The 25,775-nt window shown below is 41.1% G+C and overlaps 1 protein-coding gene across 8 annotated transcripts in view; it reads right to left on the reverse strand.

The window, feature by feature from the left end:
- Nucleotides 1-1,927: 1,927 nt before the first annotated feature.
- Nucleotides 1,928-25,775, reverse strand: part of magi2a (membrane associated guanylate kinase, WW and PDZ domain containing 2a) — a 272,345-nt gene continuing 248,497 nt past the window's right edge. For 3 of the 8 annotated variants that reach the window (XM_005456659.4, XM_013275626.3, XM_019346936.2), the window contains 10 exons: nt 25,551-25,592; nt 25,352-25,467; nt 24,862-25,054; nt 21,443-21,715; nt 20,776-20,961; nt 19,485-19,701; nt 18,542-18,767; nt 17,058-17,210; nt 12,494-12,632; nt 1,928-8,265 (listed from right to left, as the gene is read on the reverse strand). In XM_005456659.4, coding sequence (XP_005456716.1) covers nt 7,544-8,265; nt 12,494-12,632; nt 17,058-17,210; nt 18,542-18,767; nt 19,485-19,701; nt 20,776-20,961; nt 21,443-21,715; nt 24,862-25,054; nt 25,352-25,467; nt 25,551-25,592 — 2,267 coding nt within the window. In that variant the 3' untranslated portion in view covers nt 1,928-7,543. Of the gene's footprint in view, nt 8,266-12,096; nt 12,208-12,493; nt 12,633-17,057; nt 17,211-18,541; nt 18,768-19,484; nt 19,702-20,775; nt 20,962-21,442; nt 21,716-24,861; nt 25,055-25,351; nt 25,468-25,550; nt 25,593-25,775 lie in introns of all 8 variants that reach the window. The other 5 variants (XM_013275629.3, XM_013275627.3, XM_013275628.3 and 2 more) reach the window with 5 other exon arrangements.

Below are 25,775 nucleotides of genomic sequence, written 5' to 3' on the forward strand. Positions count from 1 at the left end.
GATTATGTGTGTGTGTGTGTGTGTGTGTGTGTGTGTGCACGCGTGCATTTTAAATGAACGGTTTCAACTCATGAATTATCTTCTTATACAATTTAGGAGTTCTACTGTGATTTGAGCCTAACCATGTATAAATGGATGGGATTTCCTTTAAAAGGAAATTGAATGGCACTTTTCTTTCTTACTAACCAATCAAAGCACTATAAAACACATTTGCCCATGCAATGATAGGTAAATGCATTTGGATGGTGCTCTAGTCTATGCACTGTAAACACTTTATCTATCTGACATCTGTGGTACGTTTAGCATCACAGATTATCTCAGTGACTAAACAGAGGAAGAACGTGCATGCACCCAGGACTCAGAAGGCTTTTGAATAGAGGACCTTCTTGCTCTAAGATGGCCTATTATTTTCTGTTATACATACATTGTTATAAAGGTGGAAGCTCACATTAAACGAAGCCAAAGTTTCAAATAATGAGGTCTGCGCATGCAGACATAATCCCATTGAATCAAAAGCTCCAGCTTCAGATGGCTTTCTCTACACTTGGCTCTGTATGATGTCAGAGAGAGAGGATAGCCCTTATATGGTAATCTCAAGCGCACAGCTCTGAAGCTCCACCCACTTGCTGTTCAGACCTTTTGTTTGTGTGTCCCACCTTGGAAGCCGAAAAATGTTCATACCCCACATTCCACATTTTTTTTATTTACTATTAACAAAAAAACAAAACAAAAAAAACAAAACACTGAGTTGAATTTCACTTAAAGGCCCAGCATCAGTAAAGTCTTGCTTGTTTATTTTCCCTTAAAAAAAAAGTCATTAATTTGCTCTGAAGCAGCTGTTCTTAGACAGGATGAACTGTAGGGCAGCAGAGTTTTTCTGAACTGTAAATCATTAAAAAATAGTCTTAGAAAAATAATAATATGGAGTTGGAATGAATGCTTAATAGGTCCACTTTAAGTACTGTTTGAAAAACATTTAAAAGGAAGTCTTTCATCTCTGTCCTCCTCCTTAGATGGAGCTGAGCAGGCTGTTAAGGTCTGTGCTAAGCTTGTTGTTTTTCCGGCAGAGACACGAGTACAGCTCTGGATTGATTTGCTCCTGTGGTGAATACACACACCAGCCAGCAGCCTCCAGCTGGCAGCAGGAAGACCCGACCAACGTTGTCTCTGCGGGAGAGCACATTGTCCCGCCCCTGCGGTGCATCATCTCACACTCTTCCTGCCTGCAAGATGCAAAGATCTATATATGCATTGGAGACACCCTATTAACCAAAGTATGACTTTTTCGTGACATCATTATACCTTGGACACCAAAGTGCAAAGTACTGAGAGTGAAATATTGTGCATGTGCATGTTTTAAGACCAAAATATCACCTGGATAATGCGTAGTGCTTTTAGGAAACCATAAAATGCTGTCCTGAGCCAAGAATGTGGTACATGATGTGACAGACAGTCGTTTATGAAACTATAATATCCCACTGGGTGATAAAATCCTCTAAACATTTTATAAGAGGAGATGTCTGACTAATAACTTTATGTAAGTTATTACAATTATGAAACCAAGCAGCATTAAAAATGAAAGCTTGGCCTACACTGACCTCTAGTGAAGACATGACAAGTGTGCACACGGGGAACAGAGCAGATTCTATTTCATTTTTTCTCCAGCATATAAAAGGAAATCACTAATTTAAAAAAAACAAAAATATTAGCATGTGACTGAACAGTTAAAACCATTAACACCAGACTATTTCCTTTGGTAGTTTTGTTGTTAGATTACAATCTGGTTATCAGACGCCTCCATGTGGCCAAACTGAGACACTTCATAGGCAAGAGTTGAGCAGAGGCAGACTGCAGAATATAGAGCAAATCAATACAAAACAGTTTGCTTAAATAATTTATGAATGATACACAAAAAATGAATACATGGTTTATAGCAGACTGTAACATTACAATTTTAATGTGTATCAGATAGAACTGTGAAGGTAGTAACTGCTGTTTTGTATTTACAGTTTGAGTTAGAACTAGATGAAGTAAATCACTTTGCTGATTTAGACCAGGGCAGATTCAAATAAATTACTTTAAATTCACTAACTGCAACTTTTTCATTGAAAATGTAGCTTTTTTAAAAGAACATTTCCATGTGTGAACTTGTGTTCTGGTAAACTGATGGGCTCAGCACTGTAGATCCATTATTTAGTAGTAGGTTCAGCTGATCATTAACAACATCTAATCAACCAATCACATGGCAGGAAATCAGTGCATTTAGTCCTGTAGACATGGTCAAGATGACCTGCTGAAGTTCAGCTCACATAACCACTCATTACAGCAAAGGTATGCATGTATGTATCTCTGAAAGCACAGCACGTTGAGCCTTGAAGCAGATTGGATACCACAGCAGAAGATCACACCAGGTGAACAAGAAATCAAGCTACAATTGGCAAGATTGGAAAAATCTTTTCTGATCCAAGTTTGAATTTCAGTCGGTACATTTGGATGTAGGATGAGAATTTTGGGTAAACAACACGAAAACATGGAAAACATCTTGGCTTGTATCACCTGTTCAGGCTGGCAGTACTGATGTAATGGTGCGGAGGATGGTTTCTTGAACATGACGTGATGAGTTCATTGTACTCAAATGGCTTCTGTAGTTACCAGATCTGAATCCGGTAGAGCACCTTTGGGATTTGGTGAAACAGGAGATTCAACTATGTGATGCTTTCATGTCAACATGGACCAAAATCTCTGAGGAACCTTTCCAGCACCTTGTTGAATCCATGCCATTAAGAATTAAGGCGAAACTGAATCTGTTATACTCTTTATATCTACTTTATCCTTTATTTAGTGGTTTGGCTTGACTCCCTTCTCCTTTTTGGGCCATTTTTAAAAATACTTTACATATAAAAATTATTTGTTGATTAATTAAATCTTGCATTTGGCAACCTCTTCCTCGTTTTGCATCCGGCTGTGAATTCTCTTTCCCTTTAGGTGAAACAGAGCAAACAAAAACAGCATCCATACATCCACAAGGACTCACACAGCGGCACATCCTAAGAAATTTCCCATCTTGTGTCAAGAGTTTTGTTTATTTTGACAGCGTTTCAGAATATCATACAGGTAAACAAGATTTTTGCAAAAGTTAATATATTCATAGTGTTGCATTTCATAAAAATAGTTGCTCCACTTACAGTCTTTGTGACCATCAATAGTACACCGAGTCATATTTATAGAGATATTTGTTCAGGGTCTACACACTGCTATAACACTACACAGTGATACTGAGCCGCTCAGGTTGTTGGGGTTTATATTGTGGTGCCAAAGTGTGTTTGTTGTACACAAACACACACTTTAACACACCCCTAGGTTTTTGTTTTCTTTTTAAATTTCCCTAGAAAACTACTTACAGTTTGACTGGATGGAGACAGCTCAGATGTGGAAAGCAGTGATTTGTGCAAAGGCCGAGCAAAAAAAGACACACGTTTTCCTGCTTCTGCTCAAATCTGAAGTCACAAAATAAAGGAGCAGTCCAACTAAATGGGTGTCATGTGGCGGCGTGTAACTGAGGCATTTTACAAGTGACTGAAAAGCTCAATCGTTTGCTCCCGGCTGGTGATTCCTCCATTCCTCCCATTTCAAACCCTCTGTGTTGGATTGTGTTTTTAAGTCAGTCTGCTTAGTGCGTGTGTAATTACGGATTACAACGGCAAACATAATGACTTGTGTCCCTCTGCTCACTCAAACACTATCGGTATGTCCCTCAGCAGAAGAAGGAAAGGAGGTTTTTTGGTTTTTTTAGGCTGTCTGATTCCGGCTCATTCAGAGAAAAATACTCCAAATTAACCGTTTGCTAGATTCCTCCCATTCAACAGCCATTCAGTCCTATTTTAGTGACTCAAAGAACGCACTGCAGCCCTGTCAAGCTTTGGATTCATGTCCTTGTCTGTGTGGTGTGCTTACTGTTTGGCACATTTAAGGGTGGGTGATATCTCGGCGCAGTTATTTAGCCTCAAAACTAAAAACAATAGCAAAAGGAATTAATGCTTTATCTGTAATCCTTTCAGGGTGACTTCCAGTGTTGGGGAACAGTGAACTACAGGTAACTAAGTGAGTATTTTTAACATTATTTTATTATTATAGCTTGTTGGCAGTTGAACTTCATTTGTTTTGAGGTAGTGATTCATGTAATCCAATTATTATTTTGCCATACTTTTGGGTTTTTCACTACAGAAACTACAAATAAAATTGAGATTTTATTAATTTATTAACTCAAAATTAGGATTAGGATACTCTCCATGTGTATAAATAGTCCTGACTCAGTTTAGCTGTGTTCTCCTCAAGCTACATTTTTGATTTATGTGACCTTTGTTGCAATTTTCTAAAATCAAAGATTATTTTTGTTGGTTTTTGGGTCCTGACTCCAGCCTACTCTGACAGCACTTTGTGCAGAGCATGTGGAAACAGATGGGCACTGCTTTGCCGTCCCAAAGCGATGTCATCATGAATTGACCTCCCAACAAATGATTACAGAAGTTTTTGCGTAGTTCTTAAGAAGTTAGTATCCATTCCATTTTCTTAACTTTTTATTGAATTTAGGGTGATGTGGGGCTAGAGCCTATCTGAGCTACCACAAGGCAAAAGGGTACACTCTGGACAGGTTGCCAGTCTGTCTAACACAGAGAAACAAATACTTAACTGGCTAATTTAGAACCACAGACTCACCTAACTGTCTTGGACTCTGGGAGGAAGCTGGAATATCTGGAGAGAACCCAGGGAGGCACAAGGAGAACATGCAGACAAGGTCTGAACAGGGAACCTTCTGTGAACTGTGTATAAAACTGAACTGTTGATTGTTATAAACAGTGAGGGCTCACATTTAAGACCCGCACTGAACACCTCTCCAGACTATAAAAGTGTGGATGACACTTTTATGCATGCACAATTTAAAATGTGAATTTATTGCAGTCTGGAACTAAACCAAGATGTTTTTATTGTCACAAGGAAAGAGGGGACTTTTTAGCTTTTTTTTTTTTTTTTACTGTAATCTACTGAATACCAGCTACTGTAGCTTATTTTAAGACTCCAATACATTTTTTTTCTGGCCACTTTATAAGTGTGCTGCTATCATATGACTTTAATGCTGTTGTGGCTAACAGGCTAGCAAACAGCTTTTTACACACACATATAGCATATGCATATTTGACCTCAGTACAGTAGCTTTTTCATTGAAATATTTTAGTAATATTAATACTGTGTAAAAAAATGAACTGACTTTTATCAAATTTTATTCTTTTCTTACTCATCATTGCACCTTATATGAAGACAGTCTTCAACAAATATAAAGGAGCAGCATTGCACGCTGTGTATTTATAAGACTCTGCGCTGCAAAGGTTACTAGGTTACCTCTTCTGTCTTTCTGCATTTAAATGCAACACAATGCCAGGTCACAGGACTGGACTTTGTGCTAAACTTGGAAAAACCAGATCAAAGACTACACTGCAAACAAATGCAAAACCCTGAAGTTCTTAGGGCCTTTTTGCTATAGCTCAACTTCTTCTAGTATGAGGAATATTTAGATTGTAAAGATTTGTAAAATTACTAATTCGATTAAGTTTCCCCAATGCTCTTTATTAGTATCAGCGTAACTTTTGTAGTTTTGTGTAGTTTATGTTCCAGCAACCTCAGGCAATGCTATCTGAGACAGATGAGTCATTTTGTCCAACTTCACCTGACAGTCTTCATCCTAAAAATCGTTCCCTCCTGTGACGTTAAATGTCAAGCTGCTTTCAAGTACCTCTGCCTGTAATCAAGAATGCGCCGTTTGAAGTCTTAGCGTCACCGTTTTATCAAACATTGTACAAGAATAGAAAGCTTGACAGGAACTGTGGCAGTAACCAAAGGCGGCAGGGCTTAGCTAGTTATGAGCTTGATGTATAGAAATACAAGCGTTGCCTTCAAAGTCAGTCAGATTCTTGGGCAGGAATGCTTAAAAAAACACAAAACAGGAACCCTCCAAAGAGCTTTGGCATGGATATGTATGTCTCAATATCACACAGTGTACACAAAATCTCTTAAAAGAAATTTAATTCAGCAGCTGACAAACGTGTCACGTTCACATGAGCATTCAGTCCTTCCTTCGAGATGCAGATTGTTATGCAAGCGAGCTTCTGAGAAGGTGAGATTGATTCTCTACTGAATTAATATCAGATTTTATTAATTTGGTTTGGTTTAGGGTGCAAAGCTCTGTCTGCCATGTGGCGACGTTTGATTACACAATCTCATATAAGCAATTCTTCATGGAAATTACTGGTGTCAGACCTCATTAAGAAATCAGTAATGAAAAGCATCATGACCCGAGATGAACCACTTGCACAAATAAAAAGGGACCGTGGATACCTCCGCTAATGGACTCATTTTCATACATAAGCTTGTGAAATAAATTATATATTTCACCGTGTCACACTAAAGAAATGCAGTTTATATTTATATCTGTAGAGTGGGTGTTGTATAGCAGCCTCTGTTGAACCCTCTGCAGTATTTTCGTGGTTGAACCTTTTGTCCTCAGTCTAAGGCACTCTGCCCCTTCGCTGGTATCACGCAAGCTCCTTCTCTCAGTGTCCGACTGGACGCCACTGTCGCAGATTGCTTTGATCGTTACGCACAGAAGAAAGGAAAATAGATTGAAGAGACACTCCCACTGAAGCCCGAATGATTCAAACAGGCCGTGCAGTCGATCGCAGCAGGCTTGCTGAGACTCAGACCTGCGATCGCAGGGCGGAACAGGAGTGTGCAGGAGCAAGGAGCTACCTAAAGATCCGGGGCATGTCGTGCTGCTTCGCTCATTTATTTGTAGACTAGAATTTCTATATGTTCACTTAAAGATGATCTTATTTACAAAATGTTCCCACATATTCATATTCGTTATAATATATCTATGTCTATAATCATCTGATAGATTATTCAAGACAGGTTCAGGCCCAATACAGTCTCTGTTAAGGCAAAGTTTCTGCTGATGAGTCGATTTCATTTCTGCGGTCGCTCTTTGATCCATTCACTCTCCTCAAAAACATCCGTTAAACATTCCTTTTCATAAAATAGACTCCACTGTGTAGATATATAAAAAAATCCATCCGACATTTACTTCCTGCTATGTTGTTTATATTTGCATGTTTGCCCCCCCCCCTCGGTTCAGCAAAATAGAGGTCTTCAAAATTCATTTACTCCACAAATGATTCCCACCACGCTACACAAAGACTCTATTTGCTCTTCTTTTTTTGTGTGTGTTAACTTGGATGATTTTCCAGTTCTTAAGGTGGTAGGTGTAAAATATGTTTCTCCAAAATAATTTAAAATACAGTTCCATAAATAAAACTTTAAAAACACGTGGTCCAGATCACCCTGCCCCCCTCCTCTTGGTTTTGACTGTATGGGAGAACAGGTCGATGAGGGGATGCAGGAGCACAGGAGGGTGTGAGAATGGTACTTTCATCCAGATGGGGTGGTTTAGTTCAGATGAGTGTGGCCACTGTTTTCTGCTGAAGCTGCGGGGTTATCTGCTCAGAGTGGACGTGCCTGTGCGCAGGGTGCTGGGCAGCTTGTCTGATCCAGGGATCTTCCAAGGTCCAGGAGAGACTGTGGCCTTCCTCCCCGCTGCGATGCTGCTGCTGCTGGTGCTCTTGTTGGGAAGGCTAGGCCGGCTCTCTCCCTGGCCCCTTTCTAGTTCCCTGGGCCTGGGCTTGCTCTGCTCCAGCTCCCCCTGCTTTGCACCACTCCAGCGCTCTACATCTTCCCTGCTGTTCCCGTTAATGTGTAGGAGCTTAGAGCTGCTAGGAGAGTGAGTGGACTCTCTATTGTCCCTAGTATTTCTCTCCTTGGACCTTCCTCTGTTGCTTCTGGAAGGTTTAGGCTCTCCGCTCTGCCCGTCCTTGCCCCCTTCCCCATCAGGAGTCGGCTGCATCCTGAGGCCCTTGTGGGTGGACCTGCCACCCTCCTTCTTGGCTCTGCTGCTCCCGCTGGTCGCAGCCGCTCTCCTCGCATGGCTGATTGGGTCTGGGTTTAGCAGCTCGGCTTTCTGGGGGCTCTTTGAACGCTCCGTCCTGCTGTCTCGTGCCACCGGGTCTCGATGGACATCCTGAGGTGGCAGATGAGGAGGGTCGGGGGCTGGGGCTAGATGAGATGAAGGCGATGACATGGAAAGGCTTTCGATGGGAGGGGCTATTTCCGACAGGCTTGGGGAGGCTGAAGGACGACCATCCCATGGGGCGGCATTGTCTGGAATGCATATAGACACAGTCAATAACAACATAACAACACCACTCACCCAAAAACATTAAATAAAATAAATCCTAATCATCACAGCAATCATGCCTATTCTACAAGCTGGAAGCACTGAGGTAAATATCAGAACAGGACGATAACCTACTTTCAGACGTGTCACAGGGTAACTCTACTTTTAGACAACATCCATTTGCCTCCCATAACTCTCTTAAAGGCCTTGGCCAACCTAAAATGTTGGCGGAAAATCGAAAACAGGTTTAATGAAATGGATGATGTGCCCAATAGGGTGGTGCTTTAGTGAGAATGAAAACCTCAGGGGCAGAGTGCCTCTCTCTTTTTCTTTAAAGCTGGAGGAACTCTGTATCGGTGTAGCTTCCGCAGTGAATCTGCGGTGCATTCCTCCACAACTCTCCACTCTCACGGACTGTTAGCTTCTGTTTCCGCACCGATGAGCCTCGGTCCCTCGGCCATCAGTCATTTTCAGTGGTCTAGGCAGGGGGCAGAGGCTAGGCTTGCTACACCGGCGCCATGAGGCCCAATTATAAGAAGCTCTGGAGCATTTTGAATGCAGGACGAGCAGGAGGTCATTTCTGAGCAAACTGGAGCTTCACAGTGTTTTACCTACAGTATGCTGGTTACGATGTTGGACCACTTAATCTCCCTACATTTCAACTGAGTCACTATAGCACATTACAAAATAGATACCTAGGTCTGTGCTTAGCAAAACACAAAAAATCTGAAATTATAAAAGCTTATTTTTAACCGTTTAGCAAGAGCAGAATCAGATAATGCCAAAAATCACCACTCTGACTAAATACACAAAAAATATAATTAATTAATAAATGTATTATGTAAATCTATTTTGTGTTTACAAAAGATTTTGGGGTGAAATAAATAGGGGAGGAATGCAATGGGGAAATACAAAATACATACAATAAATGAAACAAGACTGTATAAAAACGGGGGTAAACTAAAGCAAATTGCATTTTGCAAAATATACAGTAATGTGCAACATGGAAATGCAGTTTATAAGGCAAAAACAGAGTTTGCACGCTAGAGAGCTCAAAGAGTCAATATTTGGTTTGACCATCTTTATTCTTTAACACAGCCTGAACTCTCTTAGGTAAACTTTCTTGTAATGTCTTTAAGCAGTCTTCAGGAATAGTTCTCCAGGCTTCTTTAAGGTCATTCGAAGCTCTTCTTTGGATGTTGGCTGCCTTTTCTTCTGTTCTCTGTAAAGATGATCCCACACTGCTTCAATAATGTTGAGTTCTGGGCTCTGGGGAGACCAATCCATGACTTTTATGTGTGTTTTTCTATCCTGGTATGTTTTTATTGCACTGGCATTGTGTTTGGGATCATTGTGAAAAATGAAGTTGTTGCCAATCAGCTGATTTCCAGGTGGTATTGCATTGTGGATCAAACTTTGACTGTATTTTTCTGAGGTCATAATTTCATCAATTGTCAGAAAATCTCCCACACCAGTGTCTGAAACACAGCCCGTAACCATGACAGAACCTGCAATGTGTTTTACAGATTCCTGCAGACAGGCACTGTTATACCTCTCGTGGCATTCTCCATGCTTGTCAACAATTATTTTAACCCCCTCATTCCATAAGACCATCAACTGAAGGGCTAGATGCATCTGTCAGGTCCTGTGTCAGGTCTTTTACTTTCTTTCTTAAGGACATGACTTTCAGATGCTGTGCATCTGCTGTAGACAGTTTTTTAAGCATGGCATTTGTTCTTTTGTCCTTGATTTGTCCGGTTTCCTCAAATCTTTTAAGAACACGCTGCACACCATGCAGAAATATGCCACGTTTTGAACCTTGTAATACTGTTTTATGCCTGTCAAATTGTGGTATTTTGGCTTTTTTTGGTAGATTTAGCTAAAGAAATTGCAACAAATCATGTTTTTCTGACAGGCCGGTAGTAACAAAAGATACAATTTAAAACTGGATTTTCACAAAGTCTGTTCTGTGTAGACACAACACTGATTCATCCCTTGAGTTAGATGCCTTTTAATGCTAGAATGAGTCAGTGTTAATGGCAAAACAAACAAAAAAACATTCCCCTGAAAGGACGGGAATGAAAATGAATGAAAAAAGACCTTTAAAAAGCCTGGAGAACTACTGCTCAAGACCACTTTAAACATCTGGGTCCTTGAAAGCAAAGTATAATGAATTGACGGATGGTTCAAGACTTTTGCACATCTATATATAGTAATTTATCTCGTTTTTGGCAATATTGGTCCTACATCGTATCAGGCTATAAAGAGAACAAATAAACTTTCTAGCACAGAAATATTTCAGCACAAGACGCTCTGTTTTAACGTCTGCTGCTCTTCAGGGAAATCAGCTGCTAAATGTTCACCAGCAAGTGCTGAGGTCTACAGTTTAGTGCTGAGCAGCCAGTGTGAGGGTTTACAGCAGTTACACAGGAAGTATTACTCAGCATACAAAAACTGTATCTGAACATTTTTCTTTTTCTGACAAAAAGCGTTTAAGAGTCTGAGAAAATTACTACACAAAACAGAAGAAAAGTTTTTAACAAACATGCTAATGAGATGCTAAGTGCTATTAACTTTTTGGCCTTTTCTCTCTGAAACTGTTTTTACATAGTTTGCTTTCATGTTCCTTTATTAAAAGTAGCAAATAACTTTGACCACCTGAGTAGCGAGCTTAAGTGTAAGTTTTGATAAATTTGATAAACGCATACCCTTGAGGCGCAACCCTTAGATTAGAAAAGGGCACTCAATATCTCAACGCCACGCAGACGAACACAAAATAACATTCGTGCTCATACTCACAGCTACATCACACAGTTTATGCTCTTGAGTTTCGGTGCTTTATTTTGCATAACCCTTAAAAATCTCACAGCAACCCGAAACAAAAATAGCTCGCTCCTTTGAACATTAGTATGCTAATGCTTTAAATAGGCAAATTAATCACTGCGCGTGATTTGAATAACCTTCCAGTATGCAAATAAAGTGCTTGTAAACTAGGAATGATTAAATGCTGAATCAAACCCACGCAGATTAGGCCATGTGGGTTAAAAAACGCTGCTTCTAGGCTGCAGGGGAACTCGAATAAGAGTGGCTATCTACAGATAGGGTGCTGTGTTGTCTGGCTGACCACACCAGGACTCCTTGTGTGCATATTTCAAGATTGTAGCTCAAGGCAAGTATTACAAAAGCTCTCCACGCAGAGAGATTAAAACCTGGGCTGGAAGGGGACTAGCAGAGAAGGGCAGACATGGGGGAGCGACAGGGGTGACCACCAAGGCCAATTGTTGATGAATAAGCCTCACAGGGGGGGAGGTTAACAGATAAAGTGGCAAAGCAGAGGATGCAGAAAAAGTGAGCATCGTGCTGACGCAGAAGCCACAGGAGTGAGTGACGCATTGGAGTTTTATTGCCCGCAGTGTCATACAAATAAATGTCCCCTTCCAGGCTCAATTCATGCTGCGCCGAAACTTTACTGGGTAAATAATCTGCTGTAATATTTCACGTTCATTTCCCCTGGCTGGCTCAGGATGCACGCTCATATAGCTTTATTTTTGAGCCCGTAGGTAGCTGTTGGTGGCTGATTTATCTTTCAGTCGGGAACAGAGTTATGTTCACTAATTTTACAACCTCCTGCAGCTTGGTGTGATTTTTGTTGATTACTCATGGAGTAAAAAAAAAGAAAAGAAAAGCAAAATCTTCAAGAGTTTGGGGCTTTTCAAAGTTATAGAACAAGTTTTGATGTGAAAACAATGCACAATACCACAGCACAGAAAGCAAGGGTTAAGTGAAGAGAAAGAAACATTCGTATGGTCACAAACCGTGTCTTTAGAGTGGCCCGTTAGGAAGAAATAGGGGGAGCCATGCTTGTCACTTTTCATGCACATGGAGAGACTGGAAGATACCATTCCTATAGAAGGGGAAGTAACAACCTAGACCAATCAATTAGTGATAGATCACTGAAATGGACAGAAGATAAACTAGTGTTAGTCAAGACAGAAGAGACAATTAGTTTACAGCAACAGTGAAATACAGAATTAAGAGATTAAATACAAGGGATGACGGCTACAGAGGCAGGAGATACCATATAAATAAAAATGCATGTCAGATTAATGTTATTCAGAGTCAAGGTGATACTAGATTAACAGTGAAGAAAATACAGACGTGTTAAGAAAGAAATGATCTGAGAGACAAATAATTTAAAGTTTAGAACCTTACCGTACTCTGGGACCTGCCCTGTACCCCTCTTTAGGAGGAGACGAACCCGCCTGCCCCCAGACTTGATGAGCTCGATAGCCCTAGCATGGGTCATGTCCCGAGTGCTCTCTCCATTGATCTCAATGATCTGGTCCCCAACCTGGATGTCAGGAAGTTTGCAAAGAAAACAAAGAAAGAAGCTGAGATGTCTGTTTGTACTTTCCATGCAAGGTCAAGTCAATAAGACATTTTAGGTATAACAATATGCTTACAGCTTTTGGCAACACGCTAAATCCAAATCAAACCTAAGCAAAATCTTTCTGGATTGTAGACTGGGGCTTATTTGCTTTAGATTAAATTTATGGATGTTCTTTAAATAGTTTTTTTTTTAGGCATTTTTGCCTTTATTTGGCTAGTGACAGTTTAGGAATACACATATGACACATCACTGATGCAACTCTGAGCCACCAAAAAGCAAGTCTGAGATATATACATTGAGTCTCCACAAAGCAGCACAGTGAAACAGCAGGTTAATCCCATGAAGTCTAAGCCCTCTTTTCCTACTTTTTGGATTGCTTGGTCTCTTGTTATTAAATTGTTTGCGTCATCTTTGCTGTACAACAGAGCAGAACATTCATACACAACATCTATTTTCCATCCTTGCTTTCAGATCATGCCATTTTTGTCTTCTTCCCATTTTTTATAAGTAAGTCCTTTCATTTTTCTTCATGACATAAACTCAGAAATGACTCTTCAACATAAATAAACACAAAGCAATAATTTAGAGTAAAATGCAACTGAAACATATAAAATCAAAAACATTCATTGAAATTATTTATCATTGAGAAAAATGTGCTTTGTATAAACTAAATGTATATCAGTGAAGTAAATTTGATTTGATCAGATTCCATTAAGTTAAACATTTTGCATTGTACCAATGTAACAAAATTACATAGAACATTAAATTAGTTACAGTCATCAAACAGTGTAGGGTTAGGGTACTTCTAATAGACGAAGAAGACAGAAGCCTCACAAAGGTAACAACTACACCTATAATATAATTGAATAAATCAAACACAGTCTAGAAACTGTCAACATGCTTCTGTTTGATTGAAAGAAGAAGTATTTTTTCAGCCATGAACTTAGGGCAGCTTTGTTCTGTGATCGATAAATACTGTGCTGGCTGTGTTCAGAACAGCCAAATACAGCAACCACTGGAACAAGTCTGAAGCTGTGTGCATCGATTATATGGAGTATCAATAAAGCTCATTGACCACTGAAGGGAAAACCAAACTGCCCTCAGTCAATCCAAAACAAAGCAGTAGGAATGGAGCAGATAAATCTAAATTATTAGATGACCCTTGCTATTTGTATGAAATGTTTCCTTGTGCGTTTATAAGGATCAATACAGATCTACAATCACTGGCCCCTTTATTAGTTACGCCTTAATAGTACTGGATTGGATTTCTGAACTTTTGCCTTCAGAGCTGTTTTAAGGTACTGGAAACATTCTCCACAGATTTTGATCCTTATTAAGACAGCTGTATCACACAGTTGCTGCAGATTTGTTGACTGCACATCCATTATGTGACTCTCCCGTTCCACTACATCCAAAGGTGCTATAGTCGCTTGAGATTCGGTGCCTATGGAGGCCATTTGAGAATAGTTTCATATTCAAGAAACCGGTTTGAGATGATTTGAGCTTTGTGACATGGTGTGTTATCCTGCTGCAAGCACTAACCAGAATATGGGTACACTGTGGTCATAAAAGTTTGGATATGGTCAGCAATAATCCTCAGGTGGGCTGTGGCGTTTCAATGATGCTCAACCAAGAGGCCAAAAGTTTGCCAAGAATATATCTACATCATTACACCCCCACCACCAGCAGCAGGAGCTAGAACCAAGGCAGGATAGATCCAGGCAACGTTTGTCCAATCTTCTGATGCTCGGTTGAACTTCAGCAACTTGTTTTGATCATGTCTATATGACTAAATGCATTGGGCTGCTGCCATCTGATTGGTTGTTTATATATCTGTGTTAATGAGGTGTTAATGAGCAGTTGAGGAGGAATACATATTAAACTGGTTGATAAGTGTATAAAATAATCATAACAGCAGCAGCTCAGCTAAAGGCTAAAGTCAATATTCCCAGGCCTATCCCTTCTTTATGTGACCACTCCCTGGTGCGTACGAGGATGGCTCAAATATGAAACACTTCAAAGCCCTTCATGTGAGGGCTCTGAGGTTCACTAATGGGGAGAAATCATGAGGAACAGGACAAAACGTGCTGAGCCAATTACACTAACAAATGGAGAAGTCTCCCAGTAATGGTAGGGGGGTAATTTGAAAGTTAGGAGTGGACTAGAGTCAAGAGAGGGGGAGTCATTATGTGTCATTACAGTGGTCTGAAGAGGTGGAAGCCAAGGCTGTTCTCATTAATCCTCAGCCCCTAACAGCAGCAGAGAGTCATCTCCATTTTCATCTTTAATAAAGAGGGAAAGAAAGCTGAATGGACAGCACGTGAGCTCAGAAAGCACAAGATGGGAGCGAAGCTCGGAGAAGTAATTAAAAGTGGTGAATGATTATCTGTAAGCATCAATAACCTCATACAGTTTTCTTAACAGCATCTACAGTGACATTTAACCTCAAAAAAAAAAAACCTGTTAGAAATTGTAAGCGCTCCTTGTTGCTGATTAGTTTGTTCGCAAGAGGTTTTATTCCTCCTTTTTTAAGAGCCTGTTGAGCAGAAACTACTTGGCTCAAACTCAAAATGTCAGAGTGACTGCAGGGAGTCCCAGAGCATGTGGGCTTTTTGGTTTCCACACCTGAGTATGTGTTAAAGCGCTACTCAAATCCACAGTGACAGCCATGCTTTTTAACTACTGTCTCGCATTTGCTTAAGTTAAATGCAGATTGATTCCTCGCCGCATGCAGCGGTGTGGATCGTGGATTGCTGGAGGAGGGATCACATGGCTTACACTGTTTGATCAATCAACGGTGACAAATTTGAAGCACATACATGAGTCTAGTTAAGTAAAATCCTGAGGCATTGGAGCTTTATTTACTTATTTTACACAGTATATGTAATTTGGACACAAAATAAAACTTTACAGTTCAGAATTAACCCGAGAGGGTGACGGCATAGGTGCACACGTGTTTGTAAAACTTCTGTTTTGTACATTTTATGTTTTGCTTTGTTTGGTAACAACTGAAACTAACCAGTTTATTAGGTACACCTGTTCAACTGCTTTTTAACCGAAATATCTAATCAGCCAATCACATGGCACCGACTCAGTGTATTGAGGTATGCAGACACGATCAAGGCAACCTGCTTGAATGGTCATCAGAATGGGCAAGAAAGGTGATTTAAATGACTTTGAACATGCCATTGTTTTTGTTTTGAGTATTAAATAAATAGATTTCAGTGTGCAAAGCGTGGCTCCAGTTAGAGTCGGAAATATCAATCGAATCAGGGTTTGCTTTAGGGCGCGCCTACCTTCTCACTGACAAACAGTTATTCGTATGAACGTGTGCTTTTTTTGTTTGTCACATCCACATGTCACTCGTCCATATCTGCTTTCAAAACTTGAGGCTTCAACAAAGCACTCTAAACGAATGTGTGATATTACCGTCGTTACTTCCATGTTTAATGAGAACTGAATGCAGCTCTTTCCAACTTAAAATGTAAATTACTGTAGTAGACTGCTACATCAGTTAATTGGTACAACATGAAACCAGTCAGAGGAGTTTTTCATGTCCAGAAACTTTACTGGTAATCAGTTTGACTTTTTCTTTCTCACTTTCTTCTTTTAATACTAAATACTTAGAAAGAAACTATCACTACTTCACAGCAGTTTGTTTACTGATTTTAAGTAGAGCTCGACAAGTATTCCTTCTTCCTTTTCCACCTCCGTCTGGAGCCACTGGACTACAACGATTACAACACAGAAAAGGAAAAGTAATATCTCCCTCAGGGGCATTTTACACCATTATCTTTGACAGGTTCATTACAGATAAGCACTGTAGTGCATACTGAGGCTATCAGCCGCAGACGTAAAAATTGGAGGACATGCAAGAAAAAGAAAACAGGACTGAGGGAAACGCTAAAAACAGAAAAGCTGGTGGGGAAGTGGAAGGGTTTTATTTTCATTTCCACTGGATTTATTGTTATTACATATATATATGTAATTCAGAAAATGTGTGTGCTGCTTTGTTTTTTTTAGCTAAAAGGATAACTGTGTAGCTGTGGAGACCCTAAAGCACATGACATCATGATGGCCCCATTAAATGATTAAATCTGTCTTTAACCTGCTGAATATCACCTGATGCTAAACATAAGGAAGAAGTTAAGTTTTGGGAACTTGGGAGGAGACAAACTTGTGATCAGCATCAGAAGGACAAACCATCTCATAAGTTATTTTGACAGATTATTTCTTAGCTGGCACAAAAAAAAGTTGCAGTTGCAGCGTTGATAACATCAGACAATTACAGACAACACCGTGTAATGCAGCAAAGATTGAAAGCAGCTTAACCTCCAAAGATGGGGTAACTGCTTTCTTAAAGGAAATGATGTCATCAAACCCTACCCTCATCCTCCCATTGCGAATGGCCGGCCCGTCCTCTGCAAGTCGTAGGACAAAGAGGTCCATTTTGTACTCCCGCCCTCCACGGATGCTAAAACCGAAGCCCTTCACGCTCTTCTCCAGTTCCACTGTGAAGAAGTCGAAGTCCTGTGTAAGCTGAGACAAGCAGAGATCACGCATGATCAGATGCAGTCCTACACGAGCACAAAACAGGCTTTTACTGCAGAAAATTGTCTCCAATAATACATTTTTTGAATGAGAATGGAGCAAAAGCAATGGGGAAGGTGCTAATAAGTCCAAAACTTTAGCTTCAGTACATGAGGTTTTGAGAAATAACACTGCATTCACTTTGACAGACAAAACCAGCTTTAAATAGAAATACAAAGAGTTTTTAATTTATACGAAAACTCAAAATATCTAGAAATAAGCTTAGAATATCACAGCAAAACAATCCCTCTGCCCTATACTGATTCACTGGAAATATATTTTATTACATTATTATACAGGAGACTGTGCAATGAAAAATATGTTTGAGGTAATTCAGTGCCATGTAACAGCTTTTTCACCATGTGAGCCCTAAAATTATTATTATTTTTTTTTATAAATTTGTAACTTTAAAATGTTCCTCTCAGCAAATACCCACATGTCCCTGATCACCAACCAAATTTAGAAGTATTTATAAATTTATTGGCCACTGGCAGCTGAGCTGTGAACACAAGGTGTTCGTATACAGCTCAAATTTTAAGGTTACTTGTTAGGAAGTAGTTTCTTATTTACACATCCAACATATTATTGGTGAAATATTGGCAATTTTTTGTCATATTTATGGCCACCATACAACTTTGAGTCCATTTATCGCTCTCCTTTAACCTGCTCAGTAAGGAGAAGGAAGGTTTCTTTACACCTGCAGTAATTTATAAGTGGTGGTACAGCTCTGTGCTGGGAGCCCGTTGCCCTTCTATGGAGGAGTTTATATTAGTGCAAACAGCAGCAGGAAGATAGTCCATACATAACGGAGCACAAAGAACAGATATGCAGCTTGAAACGTAGGAGCTGTGTTGTAAGTGTGCTGCAAAATGACTTGCATCTGTAGGCAGGCCTAAGATTTGTCAGTTGGATGTGTAGAAGGGTATCAGCTGAGCCATTAGCTCCTGTAAGCTGGCACTGAGCTCAGCTGTCATCAGCTGATCATGCAGGATTGCAGGCTGAGCTCGACTTTGTGACCTGCCTGAACCAACGCTGTGCTCAGTTTTAGGTTTTCACCAACTCATGTCTGGCTCTTAATTGGATTTGTGCACAGATAGCAGAGATAAAATGTAAAGAAAAAGAGTTAACAGATACTAAAAAGGCTCCGTAGAGCTGTAGAGAACTGATATGATATGATTGATTATGTCCTATATTTCAAATATCAATCTTTGTATTGACTTCAGAAAAGAGTCTGTTGAAGGATGAGTCACTCTCATCCTTAAGGAAAAGTCCTTCCTTACTTGAACTGGTGGCATTCGGTACTCTGGGATGGCAAACTGTCTAGCATCTGTGGCTAGCTGTCGATAGTCCAGCAGAGGCGGGTGTCTGTAATCCAACGTGGGCGGCTGCCGATAGTCTGCCACAGGAGGGTGCCGGTAGTCCACCGGCGGCTGTCGGTAGTCTGTGAATGGTGGCTGTCGGATGTCTGGTTTAACATCTTGCCTCGCCTTCACCTCAGACCTGTAACTAACAGACCAATGAGAATGAAGGAGGAACTTCCAGGGGGGATTTCTACAGCTGTCATCACCACCTTTGGACATGGAACATTACTCGTGTTTCGTCTTTCAGTGTGCTTAGCAAAAAAACCCCAAAACACATCACTAACAAACTGCTGGGTCATCCGGCGCTGACAGAAATGGCTTGTTTTAGTTTTGAAATGACAACAATTAAACACAACTTAAGTGAGGATATTAAACATCACATAAAATGTTTATAATAAAAACAAATTCTCTCTCACGCTGATGAGTGCAAAGATATCTGAATACTGTGTAAAGCAGAGGGAAAGGCAATGAGGCTGTAAATTTTGGGACCCCTGTAGTTCTTGGTAAAATATTCAACAGATCTCGATAAAGAAGCAATTTATGTAAATAATTTAGCACTCCATAAGAGTTAAGTGATGTTATACAACAAAATAGTGAGCGAGCGTGAGAGATGAACAAAGAGAAGGGACAATAAGAGAGACAAAGACGAAGCTGGAAAAAGAAACTGAAAAGGGGAAAAGAGAGAGGCTCGAGCGCAAGGTGAAGAGAAAGAGAAAGGAGATATCTGACTCGCTCAGGGTACCTTTATTCCCAGAGGAACGGTGTTTCACCCCAGAGACAGATAAAGAGCTAGTCTATAAAAAATGCTTCACTGCGTCATAAAAAAAAAAATCAAGGCAGCTGCTTGTAAACCGACTCTTACCTGCCCTCGTGGGTGTAGGTCTGAGGTGTCGGGGCAGGAAGCTGAGTCACAGGGCTCTGGTGGGGCATGGGGTTGGGCTGGCTGACAGAGGGGCTCGGTTCTGTCACTGCTTGGTTAGACTGGGAGGCTGCAGTGTTTAGCTGGGCCTTAGGGCTGTGCTGGTGAGCCATGGGGCTCTGCTTCTCCGAGCTGGGAGCTGATGGAGGATTGCTCACCTCTGAAAAACAGAACGTGATGTAAGAAAATCAAACCATAAGGTATCAGCTAAGGCTGTTTTGTCACTATAATTTGATTGTCTTGGCCACTTGAGGGCAGCACAGCAAACCTATTGTCCTCTGATAAAGTTGATCTGCTGGAGCGATGGCGCTATTTATTTCTTTTCAACTGGTAAATCTAAGCGGAAAAGGAGATTCCTGTTTAGGTTTTCACCACATGCTTAAGGGCATATTTGAGTCTTCACTTTATTTATTATGACAGAAATGAAACAATGGCTTGAAAAAAGATCAAGTGGCCGATTAAAGCTGGGTGGAACTGATTCATTCTTAATAAAAAATATTGATAAGTAGACCTTTATTTTCTATTTTAAATAAAACACAACTACTGCCAGGGTTGGCAATTTCTATGGCTACCCAATATCCTCAGCTGCTTCTTGCTGTGATTGGCCAGCAGTGGAGAAGTACAATGGCTTTAAATCTATCTGGCAACACAACTGCAGCTTTATCAAAGTCTATTGTGTAATCATTTGGTGAAAGTGTGTGTTTTGATCATCAGTGAGTCTCGCTTACTCCTCATTGTAATGTGCATCCCAGATGCACCTTACTGGGCCCACTAACAGTGGTTAAAAATCTACAGGTATCTCCAATGTATCTCAAAATAATGTGAATACAAATGTCAGTGGAATATCAGTGGGAAGTGATGCAAAAAGAAAATCCTTTCTCGTCAGCCTTGGTCGCTGTGATTCAAGTTTATTGTGAGTAGTTAAGAGTCTCTTGTCGAATTGAAATCTTTCTCAAAAGCAACAAATGAAAAGAATCACTTGGTAAATGGGAGTAGGGAACACATTTCTCAGTGACACAGCCGGAGTGTGTTCTGTATTAGCGTTATTGTTAGAGACGTGCACTTCTGTTCCAAGCATCTGCATGCAGAGGTGTCATAAAAACAGAGTGTGACTGGCTTGTGAATGTGACACAAGGCTTTACAGCTTTCATTTAACAAAGCTAATTCAATATCTGTCATGAATCACCGTCAGCAGGTGTTTTGTGTGTGTGTGTGTGTCCATGTGTCCTCTCACCTTCCTGTGGTATGATCCTCAGGGTGACACTAAGGCCTGCATCTTTGATCAGCTTAACGATGTCAGCGTGCGGCATGTTGACGATGGACTGGTTGTTCACCGCCAGTATCCTGTCTCCCACCTTCAGCTTCCCGCAGCGGTCTGCCGGGCTGCCCTCGATGATGCGGCCAATTTTGTGGGGCACAGCTGTTGGAGCATTCACACACGCAACAGCAGGTAAAGACGCGCTCGGCAGCAGATTGGAGGATTACGCTTGTCTGTGCTCACACACCACTCACTGCCTGACTGACTGACTGACTGAACGTGTCTCTGCCTCTCTCATTTTGCTATTCACCTCAGGCTTACGTAAGGCATCCAGTTTTTCTTCATGTGTGTGTGGGCTGATGCTCAGAGCAGTGCACCAGATATGTGTGTGACTGACGTGCTGTGGGAGGGCATGTATAATTGAGGAGCTAGAATGAGAGGCGCTTCACTTTTTACCAAGCCGTGACCTTACCTACCCTAACCAATAAGTTTTCTTCACACTATAAAGAGACTCCCTGGTTATTTACAAGCATCTATGAGCTTTGCCACAATGTTTAGCACTCGAAGCAGTTGTTATGCTAAGCAGAGAATGACTGATGATGCTTAAGCACCTACTTGACTCTTTAATAATCACTGGACTCACTGTTAGTTGTGGCTGCCTCAGGCCGGTTGAGCGAGCTGATGATGACGAAGCCGAAGCCCTCGCTCTCCTTTCGACTGATTATGACATCGCTTGGTTGTGTGTTGGAGGTCCCGTCTGAAGTAGAGCCGGCGTTGCCCATGCCAGCGTTGCCCATGCCAGCGTTGGGAGCCTGGGGTGTGCTGGTGCTGTTGCCATACGTGAAGTCACTACGTGGGGAGCTGTGCTGCGTGGAGACAGATCCCGGGCTGCGGCCGTTTTCTGGACAAGACTCGCCTGTAGGGCGACGCAGAGAGGAATCAGAACAGAGGTATGTAGCTGAGTTTGAGAACCCTTCCCAAATGTGCTGATTAATGTGAAAAGGCATAAAATTGTATGTTTGCACCAACAAGGTGACTCTTAAAGAGCTCTTAGCCCAAAACCTGACATATCTCAGCTTGGTGTGAAGTGAATTCTTAAAGGTTGAGTGAACTGCACAAGTGGAGGACAAAAGAAAAAAAACTATCTAAAGCAGATGAAAAGGATCTGAAAGTCACCTCCTGAAGAAAGAAGAAAAACCTGTTAGGAGATCTTTGTCAGAATTGATGAAATTACGAACAATGAAAAGTACCGTCAACTTTTAACCATCTGGAAAGCATCTAATTGGCAACGGCTTAATTTTTTCACTGATCCCAAACACACTGCTAATGCAGTAATAGTATACCTGGATAGAACAAAAACACAAGGTGAAACTATCAGTCATGGACAGGTCTCTACGGAGACCGAAGAGGACGCAGTGTGGGATCATCTTGACAGAGAACAGAACAAAGTAAAGACAACATCCAAAGAAGAGCTTTGGATGTCTTTCAAGAAGCCTGGAGAACTATTCCTGAAGTCTGCTTAAAGGAAGAAGGCTTACAGGAGGTGCTGAAGAATAAAGGTGGTCATATCTTTATTTCAAACATGACTTTCAAGCTCATTAGAATTATAAAAACTCTGTTTTTGCCTCTGCGACAGACAGGCGACCTGTCCAGGGTGTACCCTGCCTCTACCCCGATGGTAGCTGGATGGATGGACGGGCTATTTTTGCCTTATATACTGTATTTTCATTTGTTTCCCACTTCCCAGCAAAACACTGAAGAAATTAGTGGCGGGTCAAGACTTTTATAGCCATATATATGTAAATGTTTATTTAAGATATTTTAACACATCGGAGACCTTAAGGAGCCTAATGGGAGAGGAAAGGACTTACAAACCCTATTAACACTTACAACGTATACATTAATGATCCAGATGAAGCCCACAAGCTAAAACGTATCAAAAATACATCATTGCTTCGTAATATAAAAGTGCACAATGAGCATTTTACTGTTGCAGCCAGCTGAGATGGAGTTTTTTTCAGGACCCCCTACAATGGCAACCCTGCTGTGTCCCAGCATTCAAATAAGATGGCAGCTTTTTTCGTGTGGATTTTTTTTTTTTTGATGATGTAACCCTCTAGCCTGCTATTTTAAGTAAACCATCAGAAAAGTGTAGCAGTTAGCAGCTTACAATTTAGACTTCTGAAACACAGAAAGAACAAAAATAATATTTTTCTCCAGGAATTTAATCCTTAACAATTTGCTGCATTTAATAAGATCGTGAAATCATTTATTTGCTTAACCTGCAGGTGACTCCATTATTGTGGTGCGCTGAATAATACAATATTAAGTTCTTAAATGAATTAAAAGTACTTTTAAACTCTCGTTACCTTCTATCACTGCAGTTCATGCTCGCTACTACTGCTCTTGAGAATAGCATCTCATCCCAAAAATGATGTTACAACAGCTGGTGCACCTTACAGGTTTTGTAACCAGGTGTGCGCATAGCAACAAGGCTGGAGGCATGAGCGATCTCTACATATATTTCCATGAGATGCTGTTGGAGGATCATAGAAATTCCCAGGTGCATTTCAGGGAGCTCCTGAAACAGTGTAATGCTTTGTTTCCTGCATCCTTAATTCTTCTACTCACACTCCAGTGGTAAAGCAGTGTTTTTTTTCAGAGTTGTGACACTTTGAAGTAGTTTCACTGTTACATTTTTCCATGTACAATACAGAAATGTCCATCTCTATATTGCTTTTGTACTATACTGGAGTAGCTTTGCATGATTCACAGGATCCCCCCGTGACATCCTACATAAACCCTCATATAATTTACTAGTATTTTTTGAAACTTTGGCCAACTTTAATATGATCATCCACAGTTTTGAAATGTTCAAGTGACATAAAATAAGTGAAAGCATAAAAGTCCCCTTCAAAGAAACTAAAGATTCCTAACTAGAAAAAAATATCAGCAGGATACAGAGTCACTTTCATAGAATCCAAAGATCATTCTGCATGTGGAAAATCTACAAATTTTTTGCCAGCAAAGTGTTTTTCATCTTCCCCCTAAGCTGGAACTAGACCTCATCCCTGTGAAGAATCAAGAAGCGAACATAAGACAGCAATTCAAAAAAGGAAAAGCAAAGAACAGTCACAGTGTGGTAAAACACATCATTAAAATGCTGCCTTATGTCAATCCGACCACAGCTAAAGTAGCTTCTTGCACCTCTAGCATACACTGACAAAAGTGTGCATATGCATTCTGGCACACTGACTGATCGAACCCAGTGTTGTTTTCATAGTTCACTAGTAAGCGGGGCTGCGCTCTTCTGCAGTTAAACAGTTCAGGATTTAAACTGTAAATGTGAGGCTATAGCAAGCTTTGTCATCATTAAAAGGTTTGAGCCCACGTTTAGTATTTCTTTACCCAATGAGCGCAAAAATTATTATCACATGAGGAGGAAAATAGTGAAAAAAGCCAATGATTTGTGCAAAATGTGGGTCACTGGGTGCGGGCTAAAGTGTGAGCTCGGAGCAGAGAGAGTCTGACACTTCGTAAAGTGCCAGTGGGAGTCAGACAATTAGGATGGAAGTAAGGGCCGCACAAGAGGCCAGGCATGAGTCAGACAGTAGCCTTTGGTGGAGAAGAAATTGACAGAGAGGGCGGACTAGAGTGGGAAGAATTGGATTGGTGAGAGGAGCATGTGCATGTGTGTGGTGGAGGGCGTAATAATGAGAACAGGAGAGGCTGTAGTTCAGAGGAAGAAGCGCCAGCCCAGTCTCCACGGTAAAGAAGCTCGAGTAAGGAAAGGGAGTGAGAAATGTGTGTGCGTGAGAGCGAAGGTGTGCTAATGTGTTTTTCAGAGAGGCTTCAGTATAATTACTCAGAGATTAGTGGTTCGGTTTTCTGACTGATTAAACCTGAATCATTACAGGACATGAATGAGACCAGGAGAGGTAAGAGAGGAGCACGAGAACATACAGAGGAGAGGCACGCTGCACACTTTTATAATCCAGAGCAGTATATTTATGCTGTATTAACCAGTGGATTTAAAAAAATCTATAAAGAAGGAATCCTCACCTGCCGCCTGAACCCTCCTCCTGATAACCAGATTCACCTGGCCGGTACGCGCTGCCCCGTGCATCAGGTCAATGACATATCTGTGTGGCTTCCCCACCACTGGGATTCCATCAACAAAGAGCAGCTCATCGCCGGGCCGCAGGCGCCCATCTAGATCCGCTGGACTCTTCTCGATGATCGCCCCGATGAGAATCTGTTTTTAAATGCAGGCTGTCAGAAAGATTTCGGACTCATAAGCCCTGAGACTCTGGAGTGTAGACTGTGAGGGTCACATGCAAGTGGGTGTTAAGTGGTTGTTATACTGACACATTAATAACTCAGTTACATGGCTAAAATATTGTTGTGTTACGGTAAAAAACAGCAATAAACACCAAAGCAGCCACAGCCAGCACTCTCTCAGGGGTCAAAGGTCAGGTTAGGTGTTCACAGTGTGTGTAGTGGGTTAAGAGAGGAGAAAATGACAGGGTTCCACGCCCATTGCCATACGAGCCTTCTCACGCGTCTCCGGACTCACAGGCTGCCCCGCCTCATCCCCGCCCAGCACCCGGAAACCGAACCCGGACTTCTGTCGGCGCAGGTGGACCTCGATGTCCTGGTACTCTCCTCCTGAGGCAAAACAAGAGGAAAATAAAAGTCCAGGCCTGACAGTGTGCGGAGCTCCAGTGTCCCTGTAAAGAGTATGTGTTTACCTGAAGAGTCCACAGGAAAAACAGTCCTTGGTTGCCCAGGATCTAGATTAAAAGAAGAAGAAAAAGGACAGGATGTCCCTGTAAACAATGCAAAATGCACAAAAAAATGCTCATACACAGCCAAACAGTACACCAGTAAACACAGACGCTCCCATAAAGGCCAGAAACAAGGCAGAAAGGCCCTGCCTCAGCATTATGTCACTGCAGAATTTCAGCATCATCCAT

The sequence above is a fragment of the Oreochromis niloticus genome, linkage group LG17 (assembly GCF_001858045.2).
Source record: "Oreochromis niloticus isolate F11D_XX linkage group LG17, O_niloticus_UMD_NMBU, whole genome shotgun sequence".
Classification (NCBI taxonomy): domain Eukaryota; kingdom Metazoa; phylum Chordata; class Actinopteri; order Cichliformes; family Cichlidae; genus Oreochromis; species Oreochromis niloticus.